Source organism: Pseudopodoces humilis, chromosome 9, assembly GCF_049639895.1.
Source record: "Pseudopodoces humilis isolate 2021_Gansu_Grassland_sample_001 chromosome 9, ASM4963989v1, whole genome shotgun sequence".
NCBI lineage: Eukaryota > Metazoa > Chordata > Aves > Passeriformes > Paridae > Pseudopodoces > Pseudopodoces humilis.
The window spans coordinates 25,922,821-25,949,423 of NC_142208.1; the positions used below are offsets into that span (position 1 = coordinate 25,922,821).

At 42.1% G+C, this 26,603-nt stretch overlaps 1 protein-coding gene across 3 annotated transcripts in view; it reads right to left on the minus strand.

The window, feature by feature from the left end:
- LOC102104334 (VPS10 domain-containing receptor SorCS1) overlaps positions 1 to 26,603 on the minus strand; it is a 261,124-nt gene that overhangs the window by 232,789 nt on the left and 1,732 nt on the right. The window contains exons 1-2 of one of the 3 annotated variants that reach the window (XM_088059513.1): positions 13,563 to 13,659; positions 13,317 to 13,448 (exon numbers count right to left, since the gene is read on the minus strand). The exons of 1 other annotated variant lie outside the window; for it this stretch is intronic. In XM_088059513.1, the coding sequence (XP_087915639.1) occupies positions 13,317 to 13,331 (15 nt within the window). In that variant the 5' untranslated portion in view covers positions 13,332 to 13,448; positions 13,563 to 13,659. Of the gene's footprint in view, positions 1 to 13,316; positions 13,660 to 26,603 lie in introns of those variants that run through there. One more of the 3 variants, XM_088059512.1, reaches the window with a different exon arrangement.

Genomic DNA, 26,603 nt, shown 5'->3' on the forward strand with positions numbered 1-26,603 from the left:
ATCCACCTGACTGGATCTCAAACTATCTTTGAGTAAGACATTGGAATGGAGATGCCCTGAGCTCTCTCCCATTCAGGGTGTCCCCGTTCAAATGTCTGAGCACAAACACAAAACCTCAGGGGTTTCTCTCAGGACTGTACATGCAGACTGGTGGCTTAACTCATAACTCATGGACTGCTGGGACCCAGTTTTATTTGCCTGAACAGGTGGTATGCATGCATTTGTATCCACACAGCAGGAGAGGAAGCTATTCCATTTATATTTATTCCATTTTGTCCATTTCAGTGTAGCTGGCATTATGGCAGATACAACATGCATTCTAGAGGGCAGGAGCAAGCATTAGACAGTAATTAACAATCAAAGTCACATTTTTTTCCTTATAACTTAGTTATAACTCATATATATATATATATATACACACACTCATTAATTAACTGTTAACTCATTAGTTAAAAGTTCTTCATTTGAGTCTTTTCTGTGTCACAACCAAGCAGCCTGTGGCACATCCAACCATCATGGTCACACTGATGACTTAATACAGGAGGATGGAAAACTGTATCCTATTCCTTGCCTCTTTCCTGATTTCAAATCAATTCCCTGTCCTTCACTGAATGTTGGGGTAGGAAAAAAAAACATATGAAAAAAGCAAACAAACAAACAAAAATACCCCCAAAAAATGCCGAAACAAACAAAAAAACCCACAAAAAGCCATCATAAGCTTTGTGCAATTCATGGTGACTGTGAAGAACTGACCTCCCACCAAGAGCTCAGCTGCTCCATAGCTGGGAGGCCCATGCTCCTTCCTGGCTACTTCATTTTGATAGACCAAGACTCCCTGGAGTTTTACTAACATATTTATGCACTATGTGGGTTATCCCAACAGCCACCAATAAATCTTATTATCTCTCCTCAATAAGTCTTGATAGCATTGAGTGATTGATGCACTAAAACTTGGTATAAACATGGAGATAAACATCTGTCATTCCTTTCCTTCCTTGTCTTTACAGCAGCAGCAGTTTAGAAGTGACAACCCATTGCTTCACTTTTAGCACAGCTGTTCTAAAACTGCCTGAATAACAACACAGGCTATGCAGAAACACTCATCTTTACTTCCAGGGGGAAATAATGATTTCACAGAGCTCATCTCCGACCACAGCCCCTCTTCTTAAAGGAAGTACATGCATAGTGCTCTTAAATTGAGGATGATAGATGTCAAACAGCAGCATCTAAAGCAGTGGTACCCAGCTTCTGGTTCCTGGAGCCTGGTGTACCAGACTAAGGCTACATGAAGCTGTCGTGCCTTCCTTGGGAGGAAGGAAAAGACTCAACCAATCTGAGTATTACATGCTCTGCATTTTTATCTACTGATCAGCAGGGCACGTAGAACACTGACTCAGAGACTCTGACAGAAACCTACTCATCCCATGGACAGCTGCTGCCTCAAGGAACTGGCATTGCAAATAGACACCATTTGAAAAAGGCTGCCCATCAGATTAGCAAACTATGAACCCAACAAGGTGCCCCATCTCCATTCTTGGTTTCCATTCATGATAGATCAGCTCCCCAGCATACAGGCATCTGAAATACACAATCACTTCATCTGCTAGAATATAAATTACCTGGTAGATAAAAAACCTGAAGGGTGTAATTCAGATTGTTTACAGTCAGAATGCTCATGTAGATTTCCTTCTGCTGCTGAGGTTTTCTTCAGCAGTTTCTTTGATGCTGTCCAACCCTGGGCAGGGGCAGGACAGAACATCCCTTTCCACTCTGCAAACACTGCAGCCCATAGGCTCATGCTCAGGAAGAGCTGTAAGTGTACACATACACATAATCCTTCAATGTCCTTGCTCAGCTGACTTTCTTTGTTGCATGACAAAAGAAGCCCATATATTAAAGTGAATTCAAAGCGTAAGAGAACACATAGTGAGCTGTAAAGTCTAGTTTAAGAAACATGTTATCTTCCTGATAACTCCTTTGTTATTAGCAGAAAGAGTTGGTCAGAAAACCTATGGCTTTCTTTTGGAAGAAAACACACCAGAGAAAATTAGTCCTCTCTGAAAATAGTCAGATTTCTGGATTGAATTTTGATTTGATTGCTAGACTGAGTTTTGCTTTGACTTTGTTTGTAAAAACAATGTTGCTTTACATTTCATTTCAAAACAACATTTAAAGCTTAGGTGGAAATCAGAAGAAAAGGGAATAGGGATGACTACTTTTGCATTTTTTATCTCGTATCTACAGTAGAAAAACTAAAAAAGGGTAGGGGCCAAAACTAAGAAAGAATGACAGGATTGGGATGATGCTGGCTTTTAATTAGAACCAGGAGTTTTAGTCATGTGAAATGGAAAAAACAGATAAACACTGTTTCCTTTATCTAATTTGAGTAAAACATACAATGCTGTCAAAGCAAACACATTTTTGCAGTTGATGTTATCTTGACTTCCAAAGAACATTAGCATTTGAAACATTTTATATTGAAGAAATAAAATAATTCCATCTTGTTTAAAACCCTAGAAATAATTAAAACAACAATTCATCAGTTCTGCATGGTTTACAGGAAAGCAGATGTCCACTATACCACATTAGTTTATCACACTGGAAAATGAAACATGAAGCAAATAGGAATTATTTGTGTAAGTATTATCACTACAAATTCTTGTCCTTTTTATCCTTGCTAGTAAGTTAATCTCCTCAATTTAGTATATTTAAGAAGCACACAGGAGGGCTAAGCATGGAAGCAGATTCACCTCACCTGACTGGTAATTTGGCCCCAGTCAGAGGTGCCTCAGAATGGCAGGTGATGGTGTTGCATCATTGTGAAATTAATCTCTAATTTTCCTACCATTTTAGGGCCACAAAACCAGTAGATATTTGTTGTAAGCTAGAGCAATCACCAGAAAAATGCCCCAGGACACGAAGGGAACTTCAGCTCCTTCCTCCAGCACAGCAGAAATCAGTGACTGTTGGTGAGAAGCCAGCACAAGGCAGCGCTACCCAGCCTATGCCTCAGCATCATCTGCAATAAAATAAAACCAGGCAATAGAGAAACTCCAAAACCACTTGTCTCAAAAACACCACATAAAAAATTCTCATCCTGAAGTGTTTATTTCTATTTAGATGTCTTTCAGTTTTGCTCAGCTCCTGCCACACACTCTGGAGCAGCAGGGAGAAAGAACTTAAACTGTCAAGCGTGGTGTGCTGTGCCACACTCTCACCTCAGAGAGCCACAGGGGGCTCAGCTTGTGCCAGCCTCAACAGAAACCAACAGGGCACCTGAGCTGGGTTTAAGGCACTGGTGGTGGCTTAGGGGGCATTTCAGCAAGATCCACTGGCTTTGCTTTGGCATCTGAAGTAAGAGTTTGCCAGGTGCATCCTCTCCCAGGGTAGTAATCATCCATAGCATTAGCAGAGTTAAACACTTCACTGTTCCAGCCCAGCACAGGTTTTAATCTATTAGTTGAAAATGAGATGCCTCCATCAATACTGTAATAGCACACACACTCCCCTGCCTATATATATATAAAGCGTGTTCATTTTATGATCAGTACAATAGTTCTATGATAGAGAAGGCTATAATACTTTATTAATGGTAAACTTGTTCACCTGGGAATCTATACAAATCACTGCAATTTTGCCTCACTAATGTTTGTTATCAATCTTTTCTTCTCAATAAAATGAGGGCAAAATATTGCAGAAGTCCCTCTCACTGAATTTACTATTTTTATTTTCTTTTTTTTTATTATTTTTCACCCTTCTCTCCCCCACTTGTCTGGGCTTCTGTCCAAAGTCACAATGAGTTGAGAATAGGACATTCAGAAAGTATTTTATAATTCTTTAATCACCTAATTTTGACATAGCCTAGTCATTTGGGCTGGAGCATTTTGATATAAACAGAACCTATGTAGCGACAGAATCAGGTCAGCGAGGCAATTAATCATCTCTGCATTTACACTCTCAGCAAAACAATACAAAAACAAAAGAATGGATAGAGAAGATGGGAGGAGGGACACCGTAACCCAGTTCTGATGGATAAATAATTGGCTTGGCTTTGCTTCTGCAGCCATGGAGGAAAGATGCAGAGCTCCCATTTATTAATCACTTTTGCAGAACCAGCCTCCAGGAACACACAACAGAACGTGGGAGGCTCAGTGTCCACTGGCATCTTGAAGCAATTTTCTGTGCTTAGCTCTTCTTGCACTGATAGGGGCGTAGTATCCCAAAACAAGGAGTTTGAGACCTCAGATGTAAATACTGTGTAGGGCCTAAGGCTTGATAACTACAATTTTGTGCTTGTGTTTGATCTCTACAGGAGCAGCACCAGTGCAGTTGAGCACACAGTGTGGCTGTACTCCCATCATCTGCTGCACCTCTACTTTCCCCTATATGGGAAACTATTTCATCAGTGGCTTTAAAATCCCTATTAATAGTGCCCCTCTAACTATGCTGTTGATCTGTAAGCTCAGAGGAGCACATACCAACAGCTTCCACGATAGCATGAGCAGGCTGCCCAAAATGTCTTGCAAAAGGTCTCCAAATAAAATCCCAACAAAAAAAATACCATTCTCTCCTTTTCCACTCCAGAACCCTAGGGAAAGAGTTCTTGTTGCATCCAGGAGTAAACTGAGGCATAGAAAGGGTAAGGGCATGGAAATTTGAGAATCAAGGAGAATTCATTGATCTTTCTCCTGCTTGCTCACTCAGATGAGCAACACCCCAGAGACAGAATAAACTCAGCAGCACAAAGTTCATGATGAGACAGATCTAGGTAGTTCTAAACAGGGTGTAAGCAAGTCACAGGGTGATTATCCCCACTCAATTTGTGGGTATTTTAGCACGCTCAGGGCTTCTGGAGTATATAACCTAGAATAGACATTGAAATTGAAGGAACATGGGATAAGAAGTTTGGGATTCAGCTGTCATGATGCCCATCATACAACAGGTTTCCTCAGCCAAACACTTTCAGGAAAGAACTTCCCTCAGACATTATCTATCTCCTGTGTCCACAACAGACATTCACACACTGCTTGACAGGAATCCAAAAATTACCCATGAAAAGCCTCACAGAGGCTAAAAACTCATGAGATAACTCCTGACTGCAGGACTACCTGCTGTGACATCCAGTGGCCTGGATATCCACACACACCACACACACAGATGTGCAAACCCAAATATTTAAAGACTTGGGGAAAACTCAGAAGCCACTTTTCACCACTCCATGCAACCATTCAGAAAGCTCAGTGAACACCACCAAACCCCTTCACTGCATTCCTCTCTTCCAGCCTCAAGGATCGAGAAACAGGCTCTCACCAGTGCCTTCCCTGCCCTGGTACTGCCAATAATAAATTCAGTCAGCTAAGAATTACTTACATAGAGCCAGGATCAATAAAGCTATAGTGTGGCAAAGGCAGCTCAGGCAGGCTTTGCAGGGGCATAACTAGGAGTGATGGGCCGAAATTAAGCAGAAGGAAAATTCTGGCTGAATAGCGAGAGAAATTTGCTTTGCTAATGGGTCAATCAATTAGACCAAGCACACAGCTCTCAAGGGAAGCATGCAGGGAAACATGTCACTAGGATCACTGAAAACTGGAGTGAAGGAGCTCCAAAGGTTGTCACTGCATAAGCAATTCTGCAGGATGCATTTCAGGAGCACTGCAATTCCATGGAGCCAGTGGGAACAAAGCTGAAAGTGCGCAGCTTACACCACCTCCCGAGGTCCTAGCAACCCTTCCACAGCTCTCCTTCCCCTTCTCTTGTATTTAATTTTCCCATACTCTCAGAATGGCATTCATCTAGGTAAGGCATTGAATTTTAGGGTCTTAATTATCTGAAACCTAGCTATCTTACCACCTAGCACTGATAGAGCAAGCCAGTGAAATAGGATTTTTTTGATAAAAAGTACTCAGGTCTCTCCAACAGCTATCCAGAGAGTCAGAAATAATAATTGTCCAGTTCTTTGTAAGCTAAACTTTTCCTGAGTTACCTCTTGGACCACAGCTTCTTAAAAATATCAATATGATTAGCTGCAATCATGTGAACATGACATAAAAGACCTTTGCTTGTTTACCAAGCAGAACAGAGGATACAAAACAATAGGACTTTTGTTTCTACTGTGCAAATACCACAGAGTGAAAATTAAGATTGCGCTGTCAGAACGGCAAATGGATAAACAAGACTTTAATATAATTATGCTGAGTATTAAGGAAACATCTTTCAACAGACACATCAGAGACTTTAAGTACTCTCCAACAAATATGGTAGGGCAAACAATTTAGAACCAGCAGTACGTCAGATCTTGGTCTATCAGTGCAGGGCTACACGTTCCCCACAGCAGCACACATCTGACTTAGGAGACCATTACCTGCTCTGTTCTTGCAGTGTCATTCCTTAGCAATAGTGGGAGTTGAGCCTTGGCCTGCCAGCATGGTGCTCTCATCAAGACATCCCTGAAGGAGGAGTCAGGGAAGACCAAAGCTACAGGAAGAGCACAAAAATTCAACAGGCAAGAGCCCTAGAGAAACAGAGAGAGGCCCATAATGCAGCACAGTAAGTTAAAGTTGGGAGCTCAATGGGCACATGTGCAAAAGTGACCTGAAACACGGGAGAGAGGCCCCTGCTCTGGTCAGGAGTCACAGTCATCAAACCATGCTTGTCCTGAAACTACTCCAGATCATGAATACTCTCCAACTCAGATGTGCCTCAAAGTCAGTCTTCTGCTAATAACAGTACTTGCTCTGCTTTTTCTTGAAGTGATAGACTTTTCCTTGTCCTATAAAGATCAAGAAGGTCAAATATCCCATTCTTTACCCAAATTTCTCAGACACACTAGCCCAGATTGACTCAAGGTGCTAGACAGGCCTATCTCCTCAGCTGCAAATTGTTTCTCAGCTATTGCCCTTGTCCTATTGATGTGACAGAACCTGCCACAGCCAAGGTACCATTTTGACGTTTGAATCTTTGTCTGCTTGCCCTCTTTTAAATGGTTCACCACATTTCTTTAAGGTACATTTTGAAACAAGGCACCATCTCCCAAGCACAGACTCCAGGCTGGTATAAGTTAAAAGACAAGCAGGTTGTCTAGGCACATTCTCACTGCAAACTGTGGCTGGAAATCAAAAAGGGAAGAGATTCTGCATATTCAGACCTGTGAAAAAACCAGTATCTCTATTTCTCCAATAGATGGTGCTAATAATTTCTCTCTCAGATATTCATAAATAAAAAAGGTGAGTTTCTTTTGTGGCAATGCTGCAGTGAGAGCTGTGAAATGGGGCAGAGAAAGCGAAGTGCAGAGTCCCAGCAGGACCCTGAGGGATTCCATAATAAAGATGTGAAATGAGAATTCTGGCTCACCCCAGCAGTGCTACTTGTGCTTTCTAATCTCTTTCCTGTAAGTGTTAAGTTCCTCAAACCTTTGCTAAGTCTTTTCGCAGCCCCCTTTTCCTCATGTGAATAAGGATGAAAAGTGTGAAACTGGTAAAGGCTTTTGAGGAAAAGTGAACTGGCTTATCAAGGCAAAACAGTGGGAATAATAGCTTCCATCTTCTGTCACTCCTCTGGAATGACTACAACACCCAAGTTCTAGGAACAACAGTTGCTTAGCATTATAGCTATCAATCAACAGCATGTTTTCACAAAGGACTGTTGATGTTAAAACCATTTTCCAAATTTCCTTGTTTGCTTTTCCCCCAAATGCATAAACAAAGATCTGCTTAAATATGCCTCAAAGTGTTAGAAATCTACATCAGGCCTTGAGAACTGGGTAATTAAGAAAGAAATTCACTTCCGTAATTGGCACAAAAAAAAAGCAAGACAATAGAACTTGCAAGTAGAACAACATTACGTTATTGAGAATAATTGCAATGTTAACAATTTCAGTTGTTTCAAGAGCTCTCAGGAAAACTATCACCTTGGCTGTGTACAACCACCTTGTTTTTAGCACACCAGAGCAGCTGCTTTTTTCCTACAACCATTATCCTACATCCTCTGCATAATTTGTCTCAATCTACATTCCCAAGTGCCTGTCCTAAAACCTTAATATTCCTGCTGTGTTTTCTCACTTATGGCTTTGTCAGCCAAAAGGGTTATTCAGATGTTCCAGATCCCAAGCAGTGCTAAAGCAGATGATAAGAATGGAGGACAGGGTCAAGTAATTTTTAAGCACTATGTAGTTTACTTGGCTGCACTGGTTTATGCATTAGGACTAGAAAGTAATGGAAAGCTCAGGCAGCTGGACACGGATATGGTTTTAACAGCAGAGGTGCCATGGTCTGAAATTTAATGTTTTCTTCCAGGAAAGTAAGAGCTGGAATCAGGCAGAAAACACCCCTGTGGAACACAAAGCAAATGAAAACTGCATTCAGCCAAGCACATTCTCTGCAGATGAAGCAGCACTCATCACAGAGGGCACCTGAGCAATGTGGCCAAAGAGCCTCTTTGCAGAAAACAGCAAGGGAGCAAAAGATGAGACAAAAGTCACCCTTTGCCTGGCACTTCAGGAAGGAGAAGTCTTCAGATTCACAGACAGCAGACCTTTACTGCCTCGTATGAATGTGCTGAGCACAAATATAGAGAGGGGAAAAAAGGAAGACCAGCAGACCCAAACAGGGCACGTGCCTCCATACAAGTGTACTCCTCGTAACACAGGAATTTGTATTTGCACAGCTCAACCTGTGAGCCCCAGGAGATCTTCCCCATCTAACTTTGGATCTTAACAGGGTGTTTTAGTGCACCACAACCTCTGCAGAACCCAAGAATTGATGGATTCCATGAGAAGCAAGGAAAGGATTTTCATGTTCACTCTACGATTCAAGGAACTGAATCGCCACAAGGCATGGGGATTTTCTGCTAAGCATAGGAACCCTGCAGGAGAGCAGATAACTGAGATTTCCTGAGACCCAGCTTAGAACCACAAGCACATGAACTATCTTGCCTCACTTCTGCCTGCAATACAACTTTCTCAGAAATACATACATACCTGAGTACAAAATCAGATGCAAATCCCTTGCTCTACAGAACTCTGGAATTAGCATGGGGGAAGAGAAGAATACTCTTGAGCTGCAAATGAATAGAAATCAAGCTAATGTACAGCATATATTGCTGATCTCTCATGCTTGAGTTTAAGCTCTGAAATATTAACCACAGTCATTACAGAAGGCTCTCTTTTGACAGTGTGTCTTATGGTTCATTTACCAAGAGAAAATGGGTGCAGTTTTAGCCAGTGTTAAAATTAATCTGCTTTTATCAGAGAAAGGAAACTAATCCCACTTTACCAGCTCTTTTGCACTGTGAGAGGAGACTAACAAATACAGAATGATTTAAATAACCAGGCTTCTTTGGTGAATCTGGGATTCTGTAGGTTTTCACTCATCTAGGTTGATAAAAATATTCTCTGAGAGTAAGACCAACCACTTCACCCGGAAAAGCACAATTCCTACAAGGCCAAGCACACTGCTGACCCTGATCTGTCTCAAATTGGGTGCCTACAAGACTTGTGATTTTTTTTCTTTGGGGAAGGTCAGTTCTCAGAAGCCAATCAAATCTGTGATATCTGGGAAGAATAAAGGCAGCAGTAACAACCTAACTGTGCACTCAGTATCATCCACACACAGTGCCCAGAGTCACAGGCAAGCAGCTTTATAAATAATCTTTTCACACACGCCGAGTTCACCCAAACTTCTCTCTTAGCTCTTAAATTCCTCCTCCAGCCCTGCTTAAGGAAGAAACCAAAATCTCAACTGCTGCATGCCCCCATGCCAGAAAAGGTTTCCTGGGGAAAGAGGAGAAAGACAGGAGAGCCATGAGGAGGCAGAGTTCCCACATAAGCTCCTACCCCTTTAGAACAGCATTCTAACTCACACTGCCTTCAGACACCAAGCAGATTCCTCTAGCTCCTGTCTTCTTTAGCTTACTTTTGCATTCAGAAAGTATTTTTCAGTTGTGCTGCTAAACTTTAATCACTCACTCTCTAGGTTTGAGTTCCCTATAGATTGTTTCTATTGACAGAAAATCCTAGGAGAATTATTATTTTTTTATTAGTATTATTATTTCCCAGTAGTGCACACATAACAATAGCTCTCTAGATACAGCAAATAGATATAAGGAAATGAATGGAACCATAACTGCCTCATGTCTTTCATTTAAGACACACTGGGTTTTAGTCCTTTTGTTCAGAAACAAATTTAACAAGAATTTAGGAGCGGTGTGTTGGGGCTGAAATAAATTAGGTGAATAGCAGGAGAGGGAAACTTGCTATGACTTCAAAGTACAATCAACACAACGATGGGACTTCATGGAATAAGAAAACTAAGACTGAATTTAATACAAATGGCTCCATTGTTATCAAAGGTTCTGTACAAGCTCTAATGATAATTCAATTGCATTGTTCATTGGGGAGAAGGCAGATGAAGATCATTTAATGTTTTATAATTAGCAAAAATATTTCATCCTGGCTACAATTTACCTCATGTGAAGGAACAGGAGTGGTGTCACAAGCAGGCTGCAGGTAGCTGTGGCTGTGTGGACAGACCCATGTTCTGCTTAAGGACACACCAGGGCAAACACTGTTCAGGGGCAATGGATACCATCAATTGGAAAATTCTTGTCAAGATTTCTACATTGTTCCCCTGATGTTTCCCCTTTACATAATGGATAGGAATCCTGGAACATTTTGTTTCTGATAAGGCTGAGCTGAGAATAAGCACTGCTCCCACATACCTTAAAATATTGTTTTTCTATTCCAAAGTGAACACTTCCAATTTATTTAGAAAGTTAGGGGGGTGCTGAAGTGGATTAAAAAGCAGGACAAGTTCCAAGCCCTGCCTTGAATGAGATGGCTCCTAACTTGAGGAGAATGACAAGGAAAGCCTGGTATCCCAGCAGAAACGCAGCAGAAGATACCATCCCATGCAACTGCTATTCCTTAACCTCCTGGAGTGACAGCTACCCCACCTTCACCTCCTGGGAAGGCACTGTCTGGCATTTCCTCACACACAGGTTGGTGATTCCATTTGTTCTGGGCACCAACAGGAGTGGTGCTGGTGCAACAGGTGGGCAAGAAGTTGGGATGCTCTCCCATGGTTCACCAACACAAGTGGCCATCCTCAGTGCCTGCACTGCTCCAGGGACTAGATCACACTCAAAAACAGAGTGAGTCAAACACATCCTCGGTGATATTGCCAAAAAGAGCGGCGGATCCAAGTGCAGATTTCCTTTCACATCTCACAGAAAATCACACAGAAAATTCAGAATGCCCTTTTGACCTCAAGGTACATATTTGAAAATCTTTCAAGTAGGACTATGAACAGCAGTGCAAGTTCTACTCTCCAGAAGGAGCTATGCACTATGAAGACAGAAGGTCTCCTGCCAAAATACTGGCTAGAAGGAAGGTACTTGTGGGTTAATGTGGGTGTTGGCAGATCTGCACAAGAAGCAAGCCAAGCTGTGTTTCACTTTCACAAGTTAAAGAAGTTGGAATGAATGGGGGAAAGGGGGGGGGAGGAACATTAAAAAAAAAAAAAAATCAATTGGAATGGGAGAAATCACCTCTGAAAGAAGCCAAGAGTCAGCCACTGATAAGTGCTGTTGTAATTCTTGGTCATCCCAGAGACTCCCAAACCCCTTGAGATGATAACTGCAGGATTTGAGGCTGCCTCTTTATACCTTTTATAACACATCAACCCATCTAAAATCATCCCTTTGCCACCAGCTGCCAACACCAACTTAAAAAAAAGAAAACCCAACAAAGAAGCAATGCCACAGTGCAAGCTCCTGCAGGCAGGCATGCAAAAGCTTCAGATGGAAAAAAAATCTGAGGATTTTAAGTGAAACATCTCACACTAGCCCAATTTAAAGAGGTAGCAAACATTATCCCACCTAAGGTAACTGCCCACTTGAGGGCTCCTCATCCTGAAGCAGAAGATACACTTTAAATGCATAAGCTAAGGTAAGGTAAACACAAATACTTCAGGTAACATCCTGCAAACCATGAGAATATATATGACATCCTTAGCTCAACAGAGACAGCCCACTGCACCTCTGAGCCTCAGATCCAAGCCAGGCTGGAAAGATTCTGCTGTGATTGCATTGTCAGCCACAGGAGAGCTCTTTCCACATCTCCATGCTCAACAGGAATAAAGTGCACCACTGGGTTTCCCCACTCTGCACAGGGTGATCCCTTATCCATATTAACTTTTATCACAAAGATACAGAAGGGCCTAAAAAAGATTTTTGGTTTTCCTTACATCATCCTTCTGAAAACAAAAGCTGTGTCTACAGACTTTTGTTGTCTCCAAGTATTTCACTTCTTTCTGAGCCAAAGACAGCATCTCTCCTGCTGTAAGAGCTTGTACCTCTTCAAGCAGCAAGGCAATTCCCTGCCAAATTCAAGAAGGTAAAATACATCTCTTCTGGCAAAATGTCTCCACACCAATTTGTGTAATTGCCCACGTCCCTGAAGAGGGCCTTGTCCACATGTTATAGCTCTGACTCTAAGCACTGAAATACAATTGAACCAGATGCATCAGACACAACTGACTGGCTGCTTCATGTCAAACCTCCACAGGTGGTGGCTAAGAAAGGTGTCTCTAATTCAGAGATGCTGAGAACAAATAGCACAGCGTATGCAGGGAAAGTCATAGCATGGAAAACTAAAGGTAAATTATTTTATCTATACCTCACCCTCCAGCAGCATCTCTGCCCACTGAGTATGAAATTTCATCTAACACTGTTAATATCTGCCAGTGTGTTTCCTTATCACCTCCTTCAAGCTTTTTTACCAAGACATAATCAGGCTTTTTTACTTTTATCCTGGTTTTTATCCTCTATCTGTGTCTTTTGTTACAAGCCAGTAGCTGCTACATCACTTAAGTCCAAAATCCCCAATAGAAAAAAAAACCCACATTCTTTCTCAAGAAGCTCATGCTTTTCTCTTTGCATGAAATCAATCCATCTATATGCATTTAAAATAGTGAAATATTCTTTTCCTCCCTCTAGAGGCTCTTTTTAGTTAGTTCTGGAGCTTAAACCACTTTTAAAACCTATTATTCTGACTGCATTGCCCCAATGCACAAATCTTGCCTACTCTCTAGTTTTCCCCTGCCTACTCTTTCATTTCTCTAGGCCATATCCCACAAACTTAGCTTTCTAACGCCATCACATTATTCTGCTCCATCAGCAACCTCCATTTGCTGCCCCTTCCCTGTATTTTCCAAGGAACATCTCAGAATACCATTTTCCAGACATATCCTCCCCAGTTTTGCCAAGTCTTCTCCCATTCTGCGCTTCACATTGCCCCACAAACAGAAAGAAGGGTTTCCTACCTGGTTAGAACACATTTCTCCCCCAGCACCGGTTCTTCAGCAGTAGAAAACATTTAAGACCACAGTGGGTGTTCTTTCAGTTGAGATAACATCAGCTTTTCAAAGCTTACCAACAACCATGGCTCATCTTCTCTGCTAGCAGAAACTCTTGTCAACAAACGACTTACAGCTTCACAAATTTTTACAAAAAACCCTCAACTTTCTACACTTATCCCTTCTATCTCCTCCTGGTCATTGGTCACTTACTCCTTCCACCTGAGAAGGCAGACAGATGGGTCCCTTTCAAGGGCCTGTTAACACCCTGAGAGCTTCCCTCATCTTCCTTCAAATTGCCTTCTTCTGCTTCTCCCCATACCCTAAAATCAGTGCTCATCAGTGTATTTGTGCCCATCTGCATCGTATCCATCGTTCTTTTTTTTTTTTCCTTTCAAAGGTTAATTGTTTAGATCACCAAAAACTTTACTAGGCTGCATGGAGCGATTGCATAATCAAGGGATCTGTAAAGCCCATGTTTCTGCTGCTCCTTATCTCCCGTTCACACATTTGAAGCAGCAGCAAACATCCTCCCTTCCTCCTCCCTGAGTGAGGCCACTGCAGTCGAGTTATGTGACTCCTACATAAAGCGCTCCAGAGCATTCCTTGGAACACTTTCCACATCTGCCTCCCAGATCATGGCTACCTGAGACAGTTCTTTAAACCAGGAATCAAATATTTGTCTTTAAAGCATTTCAGTGCTTGAAAAAGAAACATCGTACAGCCTGTGCAATTAACAGGGAGGAGACATCTCCTTGTTCCACACTAAAACGTCGTCAGCGATTAACACCTTCAGGAGGCTCCTGCTTGAGTGGAAATTGCATACCTTGGGATCTCGGCTGTCAATCTGCTCAGCAGGGGAAGGGGTCAGAATGGTGAAAAACAGCTATTTGGACTTTCAAAAATGTTTCTCTTGCAATTCATTCTCCCCTTAAGTTTCTATTCGAGTTAACAAATGGTGAAGCTGCCACACTGATTCTCCACAGAGCTATCCTCAGTAAAAGTGAAGACTGTTTCAGGAACAAAAAGCAGTATCTGATATTCAAGTTCCCTTCACCATAACTTTATAGCAGCCAATAAAGATCATCCGATGGCAAAATATTGCCAAGATTAATTTTAAAACCACCTTCCTAGCTACATTCTCCATCTGAATGTGTCAGAAGCTAACATTTCTGTTCTGAGGAATTCAGACAGGCTAATGCTTGGTTTCAGTCCCAAGAGGGAAAGGCAAGATCATTAAATTTCTCATGAGTATCAGTAAATATATTTCATCTGATAGTCAATAACACCAAAGCATTTCCTTTCTATAATGTCAGAACATTAAACATTCATTTCAAACATGTAGACAGATGTGGCTCTGGGCACTTCAGTGATTATCAGTGAAAAAATCCCCACAACTAGTTCAGAAAGGAAAACATTTTAGCCTTTGAGACTACCCTCTGACTTGCCTCCCTGCAGCACCTTCAGTGCCCAAAGAACTGCAGCAAAAATCCTTTGGTGATGCCCTCCATGCAATGAGGAGACTCAGCAAAGAGGAGGGAAGATGGAAACCAAGTCTCTCCAGGGCAGAAAAATGCAGTTTTGAACACACAGGGCCCATTACAAGAAGTGAAGGTCAAAGAGGACAGAAGAACAAGGAACTTTTACGTTTATTCTTATATATTTAGTATAGACTATGTGTCCACCATGTGCCAAAGCAAGTGAATTGGCAAAGTTTCTTGCTACAGCCTTTGGTACTATCAGAATGCAGACAATTTTGGTTGATATTTTAGTGTAGAAAATGTCACTGAAAATGACATACCTCCAAGAAATTTTCTGATTTTGACTAACTGTATTTTCTAACAGAAAATTCTTCTGACAACTTTCTTCCCCCTGACAACTTTCTTTCCCCATGTGACTCTAATATTAGTATTTAATGACTTATGTGTCTCAGCGGTGTTTTCAATTTACTTACGTCATCTGTCCTGTATAAACTCAACACAGAGGGTGAATATTTAAAACTATGTGTCATCTATCTTCTTCTGTCCTTATTGCGCTACTGCATTCATTCCCCATCCTTCATTATACCATGAATTGCTACAATGAAATATTTTCATCTCCTAGCAGCTGCTACTGCATAATGTATTTCTGGATCATCTGAGTAGCTTGTTAGGAGGAAAATTTACTAATGAGTTAAAATTTAATTTGTCTTGTGTCATCCCAGTTCAGACATCAACCACATAATGCCATATATTTAAGCAGAAGCCCAAAATTACAGACATCTTTTCTCTTCTCTGAACTCTCTCCAGCAACAATCTCCACATATGTCCTTATTTAAACAAAATTATCTCTATATAAAGGATTAAGTGCAGGTTTCCTGAGTAACATTTTATAATGAGATGCTGATTCTTTTGTACAGTATTCTCTGCTGCTCATAAAATTTCTCCAAGTATTTCTTTCCCCTACTTGCTCATAAAGGATTGTTTCGCACCAAAATTCACCTTGCCAAATGCAAGATTTCTCAGAAATTACTCTTTCTGCCTGCCCTTTCAATACCTCAGTGTCAGAAAGGAATAGAGATGGATTCTTCTTCTGTTTGCCTCCAAGCAGTTCTTGGCTTAGATGAATACTGATTTGTGAGTGGAAAAGGCACAGACCCCACATTTCTCCTCAGCTACTTCAACCTGAGAGGGTGCCAGATGCAATGGAGATATGGGAAGGATAGAGCAAGGAAGGCAATGAAATTTTATTTTTGTGTGTGTATTTCTCTTTCAGTCTGACAGGAACACTGGTGATCTCTTAACTCTTTTTGGAAGGACCTTTGGAAAGCAGTTTGGGGTTTGTTTTATTTCACTTTAAAGCCATCCCTCAAATGCCTCACTGATAAGCCTGCCTTAAGAACGTGAATAGCACTGAAGAAAATTGGTGCTGCTGTACCCAGGACAGACACTGACAGCAATTTAAAAAGGACATCGCAGCCATCAAAGCACAGGCAGATAATCCAGACCACAAACATTTCCTGGAAATACTTGTTACACTTAACATCACTTTAGAAGTTCTAGGAAACATCAGAATCTCTTTGGTTAACTCTGCTTTAAGAGATATGTGATGTTCACTTGCACTGAAGCAGTATTTCATCTCCAGTGCTTGCCGTGGTGGAAACACAGGTGCAATAAAGCTGCCAAGACAGAGCTGCTTCCCAAGGAGGGCTGGAAGGGACCAACACCCAAACAGGACAGGACAGCAGCACAAAGCAATTCTACTTGGGACAAAACTAAAAAAAGAGATTGAGAAGCAAGTGAGAAGCACCAGAAACATTCATTTTCTCTCTCTGAATCCACACACAGAAACCATCAGTATCAATGTTATTTGCTTCACTGCATCCTGTGCGTCCATACCTTGTGTACAGACAAACTTTTACACTGTAATGACAGCCTGCTTCCTTGTGCCTGTACTTGTCCAGCTGGCAGGCAGGCAGGGATATGGCAGGTGGACGTAGCAGGACCACCACCTTGGTGCTGAAGCTCCAGGTGTTCCCCTCTGTAAGGAGTGTTATTCCTGCTGGCTGTGCAGCCCCCTGCTGCCAACACCTGCAGGATCCCATTTAATTCCTGCAGGATTCCTGCCCTAGGAGCTCGTGTTAGACAGCATCAGTGCAGACTGCCCTGGCTCTTGGGCTGACCTGTTCACTGTGCCAGTTATTAGGGCTACGTTCACCCTTGGTTAATGCAGAAGCACATGCCTTCCCAGCCCTTCTGCATCAGGGGAAAGCATCAGCACTCGCACACCTACACACAGGTGTGTGCGGCTCTCTCCTCGCGTGTTTACTGTTTATCCTTTTTTTCAGGAATCACACTCGGAATGTGTTGCTGTCTGAGCTGTCAGTGCCTGTCACATTACAGTGACGATCTCGGCTTTCAGAAGCCAGTTCAGGTTGTTTAATCATCACTTCCCTCCAAGCTGTCCGTCACAGGGTGGTCGCCAGGCAACAGCATCAACAGACAGGGCTGTGGGTGGCTGATGAGGAGGAGGAGGAGGATGCACCACACGTTTGTAGGGAGGAAGAGCTCACGTTCCCACGGGAGAGGGAGGTATGGGAGCTGCTGAGTCTCTCTCTATCTGGTGGGATCCCAGCCTGTAGCAGCATGAAAGTAACAGGGATTTCAGCGATTGCTGAACCCAGTGTTTGGGAGGGAAAACAAGATGCCCAGAGCCTGGTGCATGGCACAGGAGTGCACAGCTTGGGTCTCTTTTCCTCAACTCTCCTAGGGGTCCATGGTCCAACTCCCTCCATCACAGGTGGGAGGGCAGGGCCCTGCCATCATGCCCTGGCCATGGCCACAAGTATCAGGATGGGGTATCAGACAGCTGGAATCAACCACATTCACTCTTCTAGCAACTTTAAAATGAGTTATTTTGGAGTGGATGACAAGTCTCTGGAGAAAAAAGGAAGACCACATGTCATCTTACAAAAGTTGAAAATAAAATGGAAGGCAACGCCAATCTGGAAGCTTTTCATCCAAAAGATGAGCTGGAGAATATTTTCATTTATTTTTGTTTTATGCTTTTGTTTTCAAGGATACACAATTAAACAGTCATTTCTTACTGAAACAAACACACGGATCTGCATCAAAGCATCCTTCAGTTACAATAGCCTAAATATTTACTCCTAAACTTCGTCAGCTCATCTGTACCGACACAAGGTCACCAGATCCAGGCTAATTCCAGATCTATGTAGGCCAGACCTATTCTCATCTCTAGCCCAGGTTCTGTCACTCTCAATATATTGAGGGGTGTGTGGAAACGCGAACACAAATGAAGCGTAGAAGGTGTAGTGCAGACCTCCCCACGGATCAATCCTCAGCCAGAGCAACATCTCAGGGAGTAATCACTCCCCAAATTTTCTAATATGGTGGCATTTCACCATGGACCTGTGAAATTAAGTTTAATGTATCTCCTGTTTCACTGATATGTCTCTTAATAAGCTGTTTAGCCTGTCCTAAAAAAAAAAAAAAAAACAACTATTCTAAAGTTTCAATGAAAGTAAGATCCCACTTTTATTTGCAGATAACCGTTTCCAAAATTTGATTATGATTCCAAGAATGATTAATTTAAAGATATTATCTTTCATCTACAGGAATGTATTTTTTCTTGGAAAACTGAATTGAAAGCAATGGAAAGCAAACTAATTTTCCATATCATGTTCTTTGGCATATAGGCTTGATTTTCAGCACAAGTATTATTTTTACACCAGAAAAATATATTTACACTTACCTGTAAGTAAATACTTAATAAGGTCCTCAAATATTCATTTGAATATTCAGTGGAATTCACTTTTCCTATGTTTGTTTTCAGAGAATATTTGGTGAAAGGTACTGGCACCATTTTTGGCCAAGACAGGGCACATTAAGCTATCTCTAAAGATTTAAACTGACCCAGTGACACACACAGAAAGGGAGCACATGACCTCTTTCATCTACTGAAATTATACTTTATAGTTAAAAGAAAAATTTTTTAGACAAAGTCCAAAGGATTAAACAGCATCCATTTCCACATCAGCGAGGAATTTCTCGCTGCTTTCTGAATCAGGAACTTCATGATTACTTCACCCCCCATAAAAAAAGTGCACCTGAGAAAATCACATATTGAGGAGGGACAATTTATAGAGATAAAAACATGCCTACATTTGTTATATAAAATATTTCCCTTGCATTATTTTCTCCACCTTAAATTTAGTGGGGGAGGTGAGAATGGGGGGAAAAAAGAGAAACATTTGAGAAAAGACATGGGATATCTCTGTTGGGTTATCTATATAGCCTGAGATTTTCTAAGGAGCTTTTCACTTCCTCCTGAAAAAGTGCATGAAAATTATCTGCAAGAGCTCATGGCACTGCTGTCCTGACATGATCACCAGCAAAGGTGATCTCAAACCTCATACAATTAGGATGTGAGCACTGACACTGCTTGGGACCTGGTAGTGTTAGGCTATCAAGAGCTTCCCATTTGTAGGTACACAGTTTCCAACCCAAAAGCCCAGATGAGATGAAGGGGTCATCACTGGAGTTTTCCCAACAGGAAAAGAGAGATCACAAGGTCTATGACTCCTTTGACCCTCCTGCCCCTGCAGAAGCAGTTCTGCCCCAAACACGGCACGGGGACAGCGCACTGTCCCAGTCTGCTCCTGTTGGGGATGCTTGGCATTGACATGCCCCCACAGCTGCTGAAAGAGGTGAAACTTCCCTCCTGCTTCCATCTAAATCTCCACCTGTTTCCTCAATCATTCCTTCACTCATCCCAGGTCAGGGGCACCTCAGCACAGCTGCCCTGGGCATGTCCCTGGCACGGCAGCTCCAGCAGCCAGTGTGCAGTCACAAGAGAACATCACTCCCCCACTGAGGGACACGATGGGAGGTTAAATTAAGTTCTTACAGACTCTCTAAAAGGAAGGAATTGCATTTTAGGACATATCCTAAAATATCCTGTTCCTTCTGAAATGCTTTTCTTTTATGTTCCCCAAGGAGAGAAAGTACAGTACTAAGTAAAAGTGCTATTGTGTTACCAGCACTGAGAATTAGGGATTAAGGGCTCTTACATTAACTGTTGTTTGATTTAAGATAAAAATTCCAAGTGGCACTAAAATCATTTTACTGCATCAACTTTAATATGCATTTAAAATTCCAAAATAATTACTTTATCACCCAGTGCTGCCATTTGAATCAGAATCAAGGTCCATTTTCATTTCAGGCAGAGATGTCAATTAGAGCTGCGGGAGTCATTGATTTTTTTGGTTTGCTGGCCAGGTATAAAAAAATAGTTGAGAAAAAAAAACACCTTGTGTCAGTCTTAATTTTTTTTCCTCCTTGGAAATGTAAACCTGAATGCAGCTTTGCATCTGGATGAACAGGATCCAGTACAGACAGCTTTTAAGATAGCAGCAGTTACCTAAATATAGGCAAAAACCAGTTTGAGATGCTCTGCAATTCCCACACCTGGACATCAGGTAGGACACAGTTCCCACAGGATGCCCTTACCCTGTGAAGCAGTAACCAGAGGTAATGCCATCTCAGGTGTCATTAGATGCCTCTGTCCAGCACACCAAATCAAGTGCTAGTATCACTGGATCATTTTTAAATACAGAATATGAGAATCAAAAATCAGTTCCAAAAATGCTGCCTGATTCAAAACAAAAAGTCGTATTTAAACTTTCACAATTTGAGCTTGTTGAGGGCTATTTCTCAGGAGCCTTGGAATGAAAGGAAAATCAATGTGAACCTACAAAATGCTCTGGCCAAGCTACAATAGCATTTTCCAGAGAAAGAGGTCTTTAATGGGGCAGTTTCATTTGCCTGGCTGGAGCTCTGCACAACGTGAGGGTTGTATTCACTCTGACGTAGCACAACCAGAGGATGTGAGATTGTCCAAGGCCAATGCTGACCTTGCAGCCCTTCACATGTAAAGCTGTGTCACAGCTGAATGGATCTCTAACCCCTCCAGAATGAATTAAGGACTTCTGACCTCCTTGCTTCCCCCTATGGACTGACTTCACCATGGCCTCCAGGTTAGGGAAATACAAACGTCTGATCTGAAGCCAGGAGGAAAGGGAGAAACCCATTTTCTGTTATAAAGTACTGTATTAAGAAGATTGAAAGCTATAACCCGATTGCTTTACACAGTTTATATCCTCTCGATGTTGCATGAATGCCAGTTGCAACTGTCAGAGCTCTTCCATTATTCTCCTTAATCTCCCCTTGTGATGGGATTTGCATATCCCACCTGTCAGTGGCAGGAGCTCCTCACCCTCTCCCAAACTCTTTCACAGAGACCAGCATCACACAGTGACAAGCCTTTCTTCTACTCCTCACAGATTCTCTTTCACTTACTGCTTTCTCTCAGAGCACGGCTCTTCTTATTAACAATTTCCCACGTATCCTATTTCATATTCTGTAAATGAAGAGCCTCTGTTTTATCCACTCAAGAAATATATCTAAAGGTGGACTGCAACACAGAAGAAAGAAATACTATGGTTGTTGAGTCATTTTTTTGAAAAATCAAACACACACACACAAGAAAATAAATACAAAAAAAAACCTCAAGACCTCTGTTTAAAGGAATAAAGTCCTACTCGGTTACAGGAAATTTAGAGGAAGCTTCATATCTAGAATGGATGTGAGGTATTTTATTACCCAACATTACTAAATATAATCAAGACAAAAAAAAAATTGAAACAAGGGACTTTTAGCAATATTTTAATTTGATTAGATTTTTTTTTTCTGGTTTAAATTCCCATTTTTGTTTCCTCACTTTTTATTCAGCCCTTCCAAAATATATTCTTAGTAGCTCTAGCAAGAGATTAGCCTGAAACAGTTTCAGCATCCAGTGCATTATACTCTTAATACTATTATATATTCTTGTAATGTGTACATAATACAGACTCCCTTTCACTGAATTATATTAATGCCAACATCCTCCTTGCAAGAATCTTTTTTTGGGAGCTGTTTTCAGCACCCTAGAAATCAATCCCAGTAAGAAATTGACACTGGGGTCATTCTTCACCATGGGTCTCACTGAACATTTGGCTCTGGGCTCCACATCCATATTCATTACCTTAAAATTCCTCCTTTGTAATGATTCAATTGCCACAGGAGGAAGGGAGCAAGGGTTTAAGCATCATACAACAAAATGCTGGTCACTCATGGGATGATGCTGGCATCCCTGATAATTTTACTTTGGAGCCACAGCTCTGCCAGCATTTGGGCATTTTATATCAGAATCCAAGTGAGATGTGAAAAAAACCCATTTTGATTATGGTCCCCCATTCTGAACTGAACAGTACACTGACAATTTAACATATTTTGGCCATGCCTTTACTGCCTCATTTGTAAAAAAGAGAGTATTTGTTATCATCTTCATTCATCAAAAGTAAAAATTCAAATTTGAGTTCTTGGAAACCTGACTCCTAGAAATTCAGAGTTCACTCTCCACAACCTGTTGTACAAGCAGACACAGAAAGAAGAGTGCTTGCTTGATTTAGCAAACCAGAGGTTGAAAGGGAATATCATCACTGCCTGTAAAATAATTCTAGGGGGATGTAAGTGCCAGGGAGGGAAAATAACTTCAATTAAAAGGAACACACACAAATGGAAGAAAAAATTAATCTAAATTGCCCAGTGGCAACATTAGAACAGAAATCGGAGAGAAGTTTCCTACAGTCAGAAGAAAAAGGCTTGGAATAGCCACCCAGAAAGGAAGAAGGCAATAGCAGGGAGAAGAATAGGAGGTGATAGACCCCCAGCTGTTTGTAGATATTTGTGGTTTGATCGGTCATGGCTGTCGGATGCAGTACTGTGTGCCATTCTTGAAATTCCTCATTTACAAAGGAGGTCAGAACACTTCAGCTGAAAATCCAGCAACAGTTTATTCACAATTACTTTGTCCAGGACAAAATGCAGTGCATTGGAAATACATAGGTGCACCATTATTCTGCCTTACCTGTGCCCAGTTTGTCCTGTCAGTAACATTAAGTAACATCTTGCAAGCAACACCTAATGCAGAGTCTCATCCTGCCTAAAAGCTCTCCCATAAGAGACCTGACTCTTTCCCTGCTGTCTGTTGTAATCACCTGACAAGAGCAATGATGACCTTGCAGGCTTCATCCTGCACTGGACCCTTCAGCTGTATTGATCTTCTGCTGTGGATGGAATATAAAACCTGGCCATGGCTGTGTTGCATCTACTCCCAGCTCCACCTCTGTATCTCCATCAGTCTGCTGAGGATCTGCTGCTGTGGAGGACCTGTGAGAAGCTCAGTTTTGGCTTTCCAACCATGTAAATCACAGAAGCTTAAACCAGCTGTTTAAAGGTATCATACTCATGTAAAAGCCAATCCCCAGGTATAAAGCCAAATACATGCTCAAATTCTCTGCCACACTCTTTGAGATCTACACCAACATCCAGCCCAGGAAAGCATTTTGTCCAGTGCAAGGCAAACTGCTATTTTAACGAGTTGAAACCCATGCTGCTTTCCTTCACAGCATCACATTATAGCACCAGCTGTAGAATCAAGGCACTCACTCAAAGTCCCTTACCTTTTGACCTCCTCCAATTTTTTCTGCTCTTTCCCCAGAATACTTTCAAATGAATAAATAAGGCACTGATCTCACTCCAAGCCCGCTTAGGACAGAAGTCTTCATTTTTTGTAAGCTCTGAAAAGCATATGTATCCCAAAAGCTCATTATGGACATCACCTAGAGATTTGCTTCTCTCCATTAAAACCAGTTCTATTTTAGCTCCACACATAATTCTCTGCTAGCTCTTTTCCCCTAGTCAATAGTATGGTATTAAGGGAGCTATAGAGACTCCAAACCTACAATGTCAGGATACACCACATCAGCAACACATTTGATATCTCCATGAGCTAGGAAACCTGCCAACTTCCACACCATTGATGACATTTCTCAGTGGTGCAGAAAGGCAGGAGATCTCACTTGTGTATCTTGTAGCAGAGATTTGAGAAAGATTTCAGGTCATATGAACTTTTACTCCAGTTTTATAGGGGCCATTGGAAAGACGCTCAGGATGTATAAATGCAGGTAAGTGCTGCCAGGACCCATTTACAGACTCAATAGTCTAGGCTCTTATTATATTGTCAAAATTATTTCAGGCAGGGTGCTGGTTTGGGCCAGTTAACACCTTCTTGGATCGTTCCCAGACATTCTTGCACTCTGTGCAACCAAAGACTCTTTTCAGCACCCACTTCTGCTGAAGCCACTCATTATCTTGCAGACTGAAAGAGCTCAGGATTGTGGAGATGCAGGACAGCTTTGTGTGGCCTCACTCACTTCCACTGGGGACAGAGAAAGCCTGAGGTCCACCTGTATTTTAATATAATACTGCATACACTCCTGATTTCATCCTCATCAGTCATTTTACAAGCCAGGCTCCCTACACCTATGCTCTCCTCTGGGGAACTCCTGCTGACTCCATCAGTGAAGCAAGGTACATGAGAGATTAGAGCACATATGAACTGTGTCACTACAGATGAGCAGAGCATGCTCCAAATGTCTGGATATGAATGTAGATCTAGAGAGCAAGCTGTCCAGGGAGGACCTAAAATCATTCATGGGCCAAAACAAGCGCTGAATAAAACAATTTATGTTGATGGAGTTAAACTTGGATGACTTGTATGATTATTTATTATTCTTACTGTACCTGTGGCTTAGCATGCAGCAAATTCAGAGCAAAATGCCATCAGTTCCACGGTGCACAGACTCGATATAAAATCACAGCTAAGCCTGAGAGAAGCTGCAAACACCCAGAACAATCCAGTACAGAAATCAGGAGTCCTTTCAGGAGTTCTTTCTCCTCCACAGCAGCACTGCAATTACATCCACACCACTACCAAAATAAGGATACAAGGAACCACAGTGAGGCGTACAGGATAAGGTACACTACAACAGAAAAACTTAGTGGTGACAACACTTTAATTTTCCACTTTTTCCACCTAACAAGATTTCAAATATTTTGAGCTTTATTTTTGATTTTTCCTGTTCTCACACAGATACCGAAAACTATGATCTCTTCCCACTGCCCCTCTGCCTGGGCAAAAGGAAAAAGTCATTTGACAGCAGCACTTACAGAGCACGTAAGAATGAAAATGAGAAGAGGTGTGTTGCATCGCTGTGCCACAGCATTGAAACTCCAGCAGGAAGACAGCAGCTGCTGCTGTTGGAGTGCAGACAGGGCACTGGGGTTACACAGCATCCTCACAAGCAGCACATTGAGATCCTCTGCAACCCCCATGAATGCAGAACTACGTATGCTGTACCCCAAAGGAAGCGTGTCACCCCAAGCCCATCCCACTCCCAACTCCATCACTGATGGGCACCCAAAAACCTCCACACAGAGACAATGGGTTGGTGACACTTTTGGCTTTCTCCTAAACACTGCTTCAGCTGAGCTTGGATGAGCCTGTAGTGCATCCATGTCCTGCTGGGGCCCAGCTTCAGTGAGTGTTGTGAGGGGGCTGCAAGCACAGCACAAAACAGAACAGCACTGCCAGAGCCCCCGCAGTGGAGGGGGGAGCATATAATACATAATGCAACCTGCAGCTCTCCGGGAAGGACAGTCACAAAACATGTCCCCACAGCTCCCTGAAAACATTTGTACACCAACACACTCAGAAAGTAAATCACTCCCTGACAACACCAGCCCACACTACCACAGTGGGCAGAAACACATACACGTACCTAAACACATATATAACAATAGATGTGTCTTGAAAAGCATACAGGTGAAACATCATTGCAGCAATAGACCAGAGAAACTACTGCCTGCTGGATGACTTTTTATATCAGAATCTTTTTTTTTAGCAAATGGGTCACTTGAAACCAGCATCAGCCTCAATTCAATTTGTATGAACAGACCTGTGTTCCTACAAGGCAGCTTCTGTTCACTCTAGACTATTTAAGAATAGTCTAGTTAAGTTGTGAAGAAAGGGAAAAGTCCTTCAAAATGGAAATGACAACTATTCCCCTGTCAATTACTTGATTAAAAACTTCCTGATGAGACCACAAAACCATGTCCCAATTAACTAGGGCTGAACCCCACAGTGAGGTGCTTATGACGTTCCCTGCAATTCTAAATTGAGTAGCTCTGTACAATCTATACCAAAAGGAATTCATAATGACTAGACTATAATTTTAAAATGTTATCAGTCTCCTAGTACTAAAAGCCGAAAGGGAGGCCAAAGATTTCTGCCAAGCAGTCAGAAACCTGGCATTACAGCTGCAGACACCTTAACCTGAGTCCCTGTTTCTCCTGGGAAGTTGTATGGGCAACAGTCACGTAGTGGTGGTATCCCTTCTCTCTCATTAGCATTCTGCTTGGTGTCTCTAAGAGGCAAAGTTGGAGAATCTGGACAGGCAGATCCCTCCACTTCTGCTGGTCCACAAGCAGAGCTAAGTGCAGGCAGGAAAGCACTCCAAGCAATTTACCCTTGCCTTCCCTGGGCCTTGGCCCTCAGCTCCAGACAGAAGCACAGGCTGGAGGGATACCGTGCCCAGGTTAACCCGGTAACTTTGATGTTGTGACTATGGCTCCAGCCTGGAAATCAGCCGCCCACTTCTCTGGCCAGATTTGTTCTGCTCGGCTCAAGTCAGAGCGGTTCTGATGTTATTCCTGAGACACATGCAGGTTATGAGGAGGAAACGAGAACTCTCCTGTTTAACACCTTGGTGACAAGAGGCAAAAAGCAGCTTTATCCCTTACACAGAGACAC